This window comes from Mixophyes fleayi, chromosome 12 (assembly GCF_038048845.1).
Source record: "Mixophyes fleayi isolate aMixFle1 chromosome 12, aMixFle1.hap1, whole genome shotgun sequence".
Lineage (NCBI taxonomy): Eukaryota > Metazoa > Chordata > Amphibia > Anura > Limnodynastidae > Mixophyes > Mixophyes fleayi.
This window is the reverse complement of record NC_134413.1, coordinates 76,022,818-76,034,341: the sequence shown is the minus strand read 5'-3', so window position 1 is coordinate 76,034,341 and position 11,524 is coordinate 76,022,818. Positions and strand designations below refer to the sequence as shown.

Sequence of the window (11,524 nt, the reverse complement as noted above, 5' to 3'; positions counted from 1 at the left end):
AGTAACAGGACCCAGCAATAGATATTGTTCATGTCCTTCGATCCGCATCAGCTGGAAAAAGTAAACACAGCACATTCAGAGAAGGTTATAGAAACGGGAAATAACCGTGCTACTACATAAAGAGAGAAAAAAATCAGACACCAGATGTAAAATAGAAATGAAAATGTATTTTCTTGAGTGCAAAATTGCATGTAAAGTGCCTCTTCTTTGCAGTAGAGTGGTGGGAATATGGTCATATTGTCTGGTGTTCACTAGACAATCTCTACAAAGGGGTATCGCTCTCTGTCTTTCCACAGAGTACACACAACCTGGACAACTCACACCTACACTATATCCACCCACCTCTACAGTAAGTATCACTAACAATCCTTACTTCTACAGCAAACAAATATAATACAACCTACCTAGACCCAAGAAGTCATCTTCACATTTTGGGTCTAGATTCTGCCCACTTAAGTCCAGAAGTCGTTATGTGGACATATTCGAAGAGTCATTAGAGGAGGTTGTAGACTGCCCGTGCCGGTGTGGTGTGCTGGGTCCTTCGCTGCCTCCTGATGGTTTTAGGACTTCCTTTCCTCTTTGAGATAGATTGGGAGTACTGTGGTGCAAGTGGGCTTTGTGTGTCGGTTTAAATTGGAGATGACTTCCTGGTTCTAAGTTAGTTGTGTTGTATTTGTTTGCTTTGGAAGTAAGGGTTGTTAGTTATACTTGCCTGGCAGATGTTTGGTGGTGGGTGGATACAGGAGAGGGAGAGAGATAAAAGAAATAAAAAGGGTCAACGGTTCAGGTTGCCCTAGGTCACTATACTTGAAGTGCCCCCTCACCTTCCACACCAGAATAATACCTGGTAGGTAAAAACAAACTCGTCCTTAATTTAAATTCTAGCTTCCTTCAAACCCCCCCCTCCCCTCCGCAGCCAATGGTTATGTTCCCGTGTTTTCAAAACTCAGCTCCACTTGGCTTTTTAAAAGAGTCACAGCAAACGTTCTCACTCATATAGTTTCGATTAAAATCAGATGTGTATGGCAGAATGGGGGCATGAATGAGCGCTACTGAGGGTGAAGAGGGGGCTGTCACGTCTGTGCCCAACGCCATCCTTGTCTCTTATACTCATGTGTCCGCCCAAGGATGACTAATCGTCTTTAACCTTGCTACATGTCTATTCCATTTTGCTTTGGAAAACAACCATTCTCTGCTATTTTAAAATGTATTTAATCTCCTCAAAGGAAGCGCCATCAAAAATTGAATTGAACCAAAGGGTAAGAATAGGGCTAAGGACACGAGAAAATGTTTTGTAACATCTAGCTGGGAAGCCGTCTGAGCATGGAGCAGAGGCAACCTTGCTGTGGTGGATTCCTCCTCCGTTATATCAGCGCTGAGCTGTGGGAGGTGGCAGGAATGCAAATAGGCCTCTATCCTCCTTTCCCATTGGGTGTCTCAATTAGGGCAAAGAAGTCTGTGAGTGCCCCTGTCAGTTCTAGACATGTACCAGAGCTGAGCAAACGGGTGTCATCTAATTTCCACCTCGGGCATCGTTTAGCGAGGTTTGTTATAACTAGCCCGAGGGATACTCCCATTTGACCTGTCCAGGCGAACGCCCGAACCTTGGCTCCGATAAGTTTTGTTTCAAGTCGAGAGTCTACTAAGAAATAGTCTATACGGGTGTATATCCCGTGGGAGTCAAGTATATAGTATATCCTCTATCAGTGCCATTAATCACCTGCCAGGCGACTAAAAGAGAGTATTCTTTAAGTAATGAATGGCCAGCCGGGTAGGGTGGGTTTGAGGTGTTGAGAGGGTTGTGGTCACTGGGGATCTATACAGGATAGGGTCTATGATCATATTAAAATCGACCCCCCATGAGCAAGTGGCCTTCGGCATGTTTATTGACAAGGCTAAGGAGCATCTGGAAAAAGGGGATTTGCCCATTGTTAGGGGCATAGCAACAAACTAGGCTGATAGGGAGTTGGCCTAGGGCGAGGAAACAGCCGTCCGGGTCTGCAATCGAGTGGCGCACCACCAGTGGTATGGATGGGCGTACAAGAATGGCCACTCCCCGATGTTTAGAAGTGGCTGAGGCGAAAAATATTTGAGAAAAAAACTTGCCCTGGAATGTCACATGTGGGGAGGTGAGATGGCTTTCTTGTAGGAAGACTATGTCGACATGTGACTTCTTTAAGGCGGACAAAAGTATGGAGCGTTTCTTGGGCGTATTCGGCCCTTTGACATTAACAGTAATTGTAGAGACATGTTTAAAGGGGAACTTGAATTTTGATGCTGAAGGGCTTCTCCGAATCAGGGGCCCACGGAGGACTCTAGAAGACCAATGGCGGAATGGTCGTGAGTCACGTGAAGGGGATTAAGAACACAATTCTTAATCATCTGTTTTGGGACCCTGATATTGAAATGTGACAATGCAGCAATGAAACTACAAAGATTTTATAGACACTAAGTACTCTTAATGCAATTTTTTTTAGTACTCCACATTTTAGGTAGAAAGACAAAAAGACGATTATATCTATTGTTTGAAGTGATTATTCATTCACGCTTGTGACATAACATTGGTTTGGGTTTATCATTAGCACCATTTCTGTTCCTAATTTTTGTTTTCGTATTGATTTTTTGGACTCGTGTAAGGGTCAGAATCGGGGAACAGGGGGCTGCTTGCGATTGGATGCGCTATTTTACTTGTAATGTTGTCTGTATCACTTCTGTTACTGACTCACACACCAAACCAAGAGCTGGTCAGGACACGCCTCATCCCTAAACTATATAGGAGGAAACTGATTAGACTGAGGATTCTCTGCTCACAGAAGAACAGAGCACAGCATCACAAGGCTATACCCAGCTAATCTCCCAAACCAACAGCAGCCGCGGAGCGACGTGATTAACACCAGACAACCGCTACAGGTCCCACCAACCACATCCGAGTACAGATCTTTTTGCTCTTCAAGGATAACTGATACAATTTTCACATCTAGAAGATTTCTGCAATCGGAAACACTGCTGCCTACTACGGTAAGTAATCTCTGCCATATTTTTTTTGCGTGCCTCTAAAGGGAGTGAGGAAAAATTCACGTCTCCACAGAGCGTTTTTCCAGAGATACCGCGCTGAATTGAATCTCCTCCATAGAGTGGGCAAATTCAACGGGAGGCAGCAACAGCGCACCATGCCATAATAGCGCACACAGTCTACAACCTCCACTACTTGGAGAATGCCCACATAACGACTTCTGAACCCAAACTCTAGACTCAAACGTGTAGAAATATCTCTCTCAGCAAATTCATCTGCATCACTTGTGCCCTCCACACTTTCAGGTCATCCAGATCAAAAACAACTGTTAGATCCTTTAAAATGTGGACATTTTTTGTACATGAAATTTGCCTTGTGTAATTTAAAAGGCATGTGAGTTAAATAAGTTGTACATTGCATTTTTTCAGAGTGTATCTAATATATTTTTTTTACGCAAGGAGTCATGTTTTTTGTTTAACGTCAATGGAAAATGCATAACGAGAGGGTGAATATGACATGGAAATCTAAATCAAAAGACAGGAGGTGCTTCCATAGTGTAGATTAAAACCTTTTAAATAAACACGTATTTAAAATATATTAAAAAATCACAGCTCGAGCTGCCTGACTGCTTCCAGGTTGTCTTGACCTGCAGACCAGGGCAGCAAGCAGTCTTCAAACTTGGGACAAACCGTGCCTCCAAAGCGTTTTGCAATATGACTGTCAGAAGGGCTATATATATATATATATATATCAGATCCCTTTTCCCATATATGAAATGAATGTTGATCTAACAAACAAAATGTTATTATGTATAGGCCATTACTCTATATCTCATCTAACTAATAATAAAAAGTCAGTATGACTCAGAAAAGCCCTCGAACAACAACAACTTGCTTGAAATGATGTAATTAAATGTTCGCCTATCGGCTAAATTATAAACGGAGTGTTGTGCAGCATTATCTCTGATTACAAATATAAAGGATCAAATGTTCTAATAAGTTTAAAGCTCACAAATGTTTTTTAACCAAACTCCCAAAAAATGAAGGTGTTTAAATAGATGTGTTCGTAAGAATGTAACATATTTTTGTTACGTGTTTAGTTAAAAGGTTTTATTGAAATAAAAAGTGAAAATCTATCTTCTCCCCCAGCTACAATGTCTCTCTGCAAATGACCATGACGTGATGTAGAAGTTTCTCTTTCTCCCCCCTATGGACATTAGTAGAAGACACTGCCGGCATTTCTAGGGTTACTGTGTCTGCAGCGCCCTCCAGCGGTCACGTGTGGAAGTACAGCGCCCTGTAATGTACTACATGGGACACGGTGACACCACCCCCAGGCCGGGGTGTATATACTGAGATTGGGGACTACATCCTGCGGTGTGGGTTTTTGTCCACGAAATGTCAAGTCCTGAATGCCAGTCAGTGTCACTCACAGCAGACTGTACTGGCCATACTATTGGCTCTCCCCGCACATGTGATAAGGGTGTTTTTTAAAGTAATAACCCACAGACTAAGACTCAGTTGTGGACTTTTAGTCATTTTTAGTTGTAAGTCATGATAGCGACCGAAAATAGGGCGTACGGGTCTGTCACCGTCTCACTCTATTTATCAAAGGGTTATCGGCGATTATCGCGAACCCTATAGAGGGGAGATGTCGAAAAAGATCATTTTTGGCCAATTTCCGCTCGTGAAATCAACCTGTTAAGGGTTTTGAAGCTACTGAGTAAGTAATTTATGTTGACGTTGCTCATTTGTGCCTTTCCCATTCTCTCACTGTAATATTTACTAAATTTGTCAATGGTTTTATAAAAAAATTTGTTTTATGAACAGAATTTAAAATGGAAATGTATATTTAAAATGCAGGAAATATTGTTAGGCAGTTTAATGTCAACTGAGCATGATTTATAGAACTTTTATGTGTTAATGCTTTAAACAACATTGTATTATATAGGGCGATGCACATAAGTTGTGCCAAATTTATTATTAAACATCAAAACATTTTCTATGTAGCTATGCAGAGAATAAAATATAACTATAATAAATACTGTTATAAACATATGTAATTAATATTTTCTTTTAGATACATAAAAATGACATCCCACCTATACCGCTGCCTGTTATTACTAAGTCTGTATTACCATCAGATTACATCACAGGTAAGTACAGTCTTTATAGAGAATGACTTGATGAAAATACAGGACGTGATCATATGTTATGGGGTACAGATAATTCACCTTTATTTCACATTTTCTATTTCACCAGAACTACTTGTATTTTATGGTCAGACAAATCTAGATGGTCCAACCCCAAATACAGCATATATTATAATTTTGTATTTATATGTCCTCTGTTCAGATGAGACAAATCCTGTATGAGATCCCTGAATGGGATTTACAAAGACATTGTTATACTAAATGCTTAGAAATTAACTATACACACATCCACATACATACTTATAGGGTCACTCAACTGGAAAGTGATTAGAGATTTCCGAACAAGGGTTTGTACAGAATTTTTATCATTCTATCTATCTTTTTAGATTTCTAAATTAACATGCTTAATAAGAAAGTAAAATAGGTAGAAGATATATAGATAGCTAGATGATAGATAGATAGATATGAGTTAGATAGATGAGATGTGGGTGTGACCAGCATGCATGCAGGCGTGGCTATAATTTTAGACAGTGCTTGGCTGCTCTCCAACTCTCCCTATCCCAATAATATACATGGGCAATGCTGCATGCACTACTGTTAGGTGCACTAAGCGCTCCCTTTTCAAGCAGAGCTGTGTGAAGTGGGAGAAAGGTCCAGCCACCTCAATTAAACAATGCCCCAGGCTTGGATGGGGGTTTCCAGGCACTAGGAAACCCCCATGCTTTGCCTATGCTGTTAGATAGCTATGAGATAGATATGGGATAAATAGATATGAGATAAATAGATATGAGATAGATATGGGATAGATAGATAGATAGATAGCTATGAAATAGATATGGGATAAATAGATATGAGATAAATAGATATGAGATAGATATGGGATAGATAGATAGATAGATAGCTATGAAATAGATATGGGATAAATAGATATGAGATAAATAGATATGAGATAGATATGGGATAGATAGATAGATAGATAGATAGATAGCTATGAAATAGATATGGGATAAATAGATATGAGATAGATATGGGATAGATAGATAGATAGATAGCTATGAAATAGATATGGGATAAATAGATATGAGATAAGTAGATAGATATGGAATAGATAGATATGGGATATATAGATATGAGATAGATAGATAGATAGATATGAGATAAATAGATGGATATGATATAGATAGGTAGACAATAGATAGATATATATTAGATAGATAGATAGATAGATAGATATGGGATAGATAGATAGATATGGGATAGATAGATAGATATGGGATGGATAGATAGATATGGGATAGATAGATATGGGATAGATAGATAGATATGGGATGGATAGATAGATATGGAATAGATAGATAGATGGATATGGGATAGATAGATAGATGGATATGGGATAGATAGATAGATATGGGATAGATAGATAGATAGATATGAGATAGATAGATATGGGATAGATAGATAGATATGGGATAGATAGATAGATAGATAAATATGGGATGGTTAGATAGATAGATAGATAGATATGGGATAGATAGATAGATATGGGATGGATAGATTGATAGTTATGAGACATATAGATATGGGATAGATAGATAGATAGATAGATAGATAGATAGATGGATGAATAGATAGATATGGAATAGATAGATATGATATAGACAGAGATAGATAACTAAAATAATCTATGCTATGTTTCTATTGACAGCCTGGAGGAATAAAACAGGTACAAGGTAAGGTATGTTGTATACTATGGACATTATTTATTTTAATATTTATTAACAGTTATTTTATAGTGGTGCCATATTATGCAGTTCTTTATAGACAATATTTAATCATGTCCCAGTGAAGCTTACAATCTACATTCCCTACTACACACACATTAAGTTTAATTTTGTCAGAAGCCAATTAACCCACCAGTATTTCTTTTGGAGCACAGGGAGGAAACCCACAAAAACATGGGGAGAACATGCAAACCCTATTCAGACAGGGCTCTGGTTGGATTTGAACCCAAGCGTTAAAAGTCAACAATGCTAAACATTGTGGCACTGCACTACTCTAGTTTTCTCTAATAGTAAATATCTTGCAAACATTTACCTTTTAAATGTAAATAACATGTAATTTTGTTCTATGAATTGTTCTGGAGATTGGTTAAATCTATCTATCTATCTATCTATTTATCTATCTCCTGTCTATCTATCTATCTATCTATCTCCTGTCTCTATCTATCTATCTATCTATCTATCTCCTGTCTGTCTATCTATCTATCTATCTATCTATCTATCTATCTATCTATCTATCTCCTGTCTATCTATCTATCTATCTATCTCCTGTCTGTCTATCTATCTATCTATCTCCTGTCTATCTATCTATCTATCTATCTATCTATCTATCTATCTATCTCCTGTCTGTCTATCTATCTATCTATCTATCTATCTATCTCCTGTCTGTCTATCTATCTATCTATCTATCTATCTATCTATCTATCTCCTGTCTGTCTATCTATCTATCTATCTATCTATCTCCTCTCTGTCTGTCTATCTATCTATCTCCTGTCTATCTATCTATCTATCTATCTATCTATCTCCTGTCTATCTATCTATCTATCTATCTATCTCCTATCTATCTATCTATCTATCTATCTATCTCCTGTCTATCTATCTATCTATCTATCTATCTATCTATCTATCTATCTATCTCCTGTCTATCTATCTATCTATCTATTTATCTCCTGTCTATCTATCTATCTATCTATCTATCTATCTATCTATCTATCTATCTATCTATCTCTATCTATCTATCTATCTATCTATCTATATCTATCCTGTCTATCTATCTATCTATCTATCTATCTATCTCCTGTCTATCTATCTATCTATCTATCTATCTATCTATCTATCTATCTCCTGTCTATCTATCTATCTATCTATCTATCTCCTGTCTATCTATCTATCTATCTATCTATATATCTATCCTATAAATACTCTTACCTTGTTCTGTAGGAAGCGACTGCTCAGATATCTGGAAAAGAAACAAAGCTTCAGCCAGTGGTATCTACACAATAAAACCAGAGGGAACTGACTCCTCTTTTCAGGTGAGCAAAAGTTCTATGTGAATCTGGACTGTGAATTACAGGCAAATTGTTACATTAATTGGTTAGAAATAATCTATACACACACACACACACACACGCATGCTTTCTGTATTATACTCTCTACTGTAAAATATAAGAAAAATCTGTGCGCCCCCTGCAGGTGTTCTGTGAAATGACAGCGACTAGAGGTTGGACTCTTATACAGAAACACAATGGAGAGGACAAGTTGTCCTTTGACCAAACGTGGGATAACTATGAAAATGGCTTTGGAAGGCTTGGAGGTAAGCAGCTTGTAATGTCACTTATATATGACATTATTGGTTTGACTGTAGCTAAATATTCATATAACAAATTAAGACTGATATAGTGTAGCAGAAGGAGTACTGTAATGGGCAAAGTCTTGTAGGCGGAGTGAGTGGTGGTCACCAGAGGTGAGGTGAGGCTCAGGACACTGGTAGACCGAAGAGGGTAAGAGGAGGAGTATTTTCAGATGTATGAAGGGGTGGGGTTGATGGCTTTGTCGATAAGGATGAACAATTGGAATTGTATTCTGGAGGACACAGAGAACCACTTTAGGGATTTGCAAAGTGGTGCAGCAATCAGAGGAAGATCAGTCTCACTGTGGCACTTATAAAGGATCGAAGCAGGGATAGATGGGTGAGGGAAATGTCAGATATGAGGAGGTTGCAGTAGTCAAGGCTGGAGATAAAGCAATAAATTTGGTTACATCCAGGGTAAGACTGGGTGCACACTACAGAAAATTTCTCCCGATGCGATATTGTTAACGATTTTACTAACGACTGAAAGTCCTGATCAGCATGTCGGTTCATGTGTACACACTAGACATGCTTCCCACTTTACACTGGCTGGCCACCCAGGGGTGCCTTACTATGCCAGGGAAGCCCATCCAATACTTTCTAGGGTTCTCATAGTCACTCAGGCAAATGCAGTTAGAAAGTAAAACAATACATTTATTGTAATAAAAACAATCACTAGAATACTATATACACACAGTAAATAAATGCCAGGCAGGTTTACCACATTATCTGTCCTTTACACTACTAGCTTAAGGAGTTACAGTCACCTGGCTGTCTTGACTTCAAGACCCATAGAGTTCTTCTCTGCTGCAGATGTAGTCTCTGGTAGAGAATGGCAACTCAACACCAGACCTTGCACCTTCCATTAATCAAACCACAGAATGACCATTATCTCACCCCCTGGAGTGGCTTCTTATATCTAGGGTCAAATTTCCACAATGTTTTCCCCTCCCTGGGCAAACCACTGGCTCTCTCCCTCTTTAAACAGTGGTGGGTGTTGGATCAGGGGGTTGGATGGGGGAGCGGAGATGAGCTGTGCTTCCACAGAAGCCCCCTGCTGGGATGCAGACAAAATTTACAATGTCCACTTATCCACATTTAGACACTGCAGTTGTACTCTGTTGAGCTGGGGAACAAAAGCAAGGGCTATAAAACGTACATGCTATAATCCACATTTTTAGAGAAACGAGGGACAGGCTGGTTAAAGTGTTAACAGACTCATTTCATCACACATGTTTTACAAAATTTACAAAAATATTGTGACTCTGTAAAGTCCACAGAGATCTGGTACTGAGTGCATACACACTGCAGAATTTGGCAGGAAATCATTGCATTGTTTAAAGAGATTTTTAGTCCATTTTTAAAATCAAATGAAACGATACGATGTGCTTTGGAACAATAAAATATGATCGTTGGAGAGTACACACTATTGCGATATCAGCACGAACGGTCGTTTATCGTGCGATTGGCATTGATTGAAAATCCTATAGTGTGTAAAGGACGAATTTATAAACATAAGGGACAAGAATGAGCCTTGTCCTACAGGTAACTGTGGATAAGGAGGCGTTACCCATCAAACAATCAGATTCTGTCATTTACTAACAGCTCAGATGACAGCAATCATCTAAGTCATCTCTATGGAGAACACCCCTTTTTTTCACAATTAACTGTCGAACAGTTTTCATACATTTACTACATAGAATCTGATTATGTGAATAATTTATTTTGTTGCTGAAGGGGAACACTGGCTGGGACTCAAATACATTTATCAGCTGACACATCAGAAGAACAGACCCTGTAAACTGCGAATCAGCATCGGAGACTTTGCTGGTAAAGAAGCTTACGCAGAATACAATCCCTTCAGCGTTGGGGATAAGAATAACTTCTACCGGCTCTCAGCAGTAAACTACTCGGGCACGGCAGGTAAGTGGCCAGAGTTTAACTATTCATCCTGGGTGATACAACGTAACAATATGTGGGACAGGGTAAAGATACAGGACAGGACGAACATTTGCCTAACTATAACAAATTAGGTTGTTGTTGTTTTTTTAAATGTAATGTTTAAGTCCTCTTTGCAGGAGATGCCTTCCGTGGAGATGATGATAATATTGGGTCCAATCAGCACGGCAGCTTTTTCAGCACTGTGGACCGTCCTAATGACAAATGTCATCCGAAATGTATTATTGATGATATAGTCTTCCTAAGCTGCATTGACATACAGGGTGGCAGCTGGTGGTTCAACGCCTGTGGAGAGGCAAATCTGAACGGTCAATGGCACCTCGCACCAAACCACATGTACTGGGCATCTTCAGTGTCTTGGCCATCGTGGCATCCCTCGGAATCCCTAAAATTCAGCAAAATGTTTTTAATCCACAATTAGTGGGAAAATGTCTTTGTATAAATTTTTCTGGATATATAATTATATTTCTATAATTGGTATACTTTTTGCTAACTTTGTCTATGTCTTTTTCATTAAACATTTTTTTTTCTTATTAAAACATAACACAACCTTTGTTCTTTCCATTTAGAATATTACCGGCTCCCCATTATCCGCATTATTTTAATACTTTGCTCCTTTAGGCCGTCTGACGTGCCCCCAGGACAGCTATGGGGACGGCTGCCAAAAACATCAGTTAAAGGGAAACCGTAGAAACAGCCGATCCATGTTTAATAAATAGCTAATAGCAGGGCCCATAGGGGTAAACCTTCTTAAGTGGAAACATGGAGTTGTTGCCCAGAGCAGCCAATCAGATTCTAGCTATCATTTTGTACAATGAACTAGAGAAATGATAGCTAGAATCTGATTGGTTGCTTCGGGCAGCACCTTCACTTTTCCATTTAGTGAATCCACCCCATAGACTTTAATGCATATATTTCTTATTTTAGCTATTTCAATATTTATACTTTCTACACTGGGGAGAATGTGGGCAGAAATTTTGATTAATGAAACA

General features: G+C 38.9%; 1 protein-coding gene across 1 annotated transcript; it reads left to right on the top strand.

Annotated features, from left to right (window-relative positions):
• The first annotated feature begins 2,776 nt into the window (after positions 1 to 2,776).
• LOC142109303 (angiopoietin-4-like) lies at positions 2,777 to 11,511 on the top strand. The gene is made up of 7 exons (XM_075193433.1): positions 2,777 to 3,018; positions 5,093 to 5,168; positions 6,871 to 6,895; positions 8,165 to 8,256; positions 8,417 to 8,537; positions 10,311 to 10,496; positions 10,652 to 11,511. The coding sequence occupies exons 2-7, from the start codon at positions 5,103 to 5,105 to the stop codon at positions 10,951 to 10,953; spliced, it is 792 nt and encodes a 263-aa protein (XP_075049534.1). The 5' UTR covers positions 2,777 to 3,018; positions 5,093 to 5,102; the 3' UTR covers positions 10,954 to 11,511.
• The last annotated feature ends 13 nt before the right edge of the window (positions 11,512 to 11,524 follow it).

Coding starts and splice junctions, on each gene's coding strand:
- LOC142109303 (XM_075193433.1), top strand. CDS start 5,103: ATGACATCCCACCTATACCGCTGCCTGTTATTACTAAGTCTGTATTAC. Junction 5,169..6,870: donor ACCATCAGATTACATCACAG/GTAAGTACAGTC, acceptor TTCTATTGACAG/CCTGGAGGAATAAAACAGGT. Junction 6,896..8,164: donor AGGAATAAAACAGGTACAAG/GTAAGGTATGTT, acceptor CTTGTTCTGTAG/GAAGCGACTGCTCAGATATC.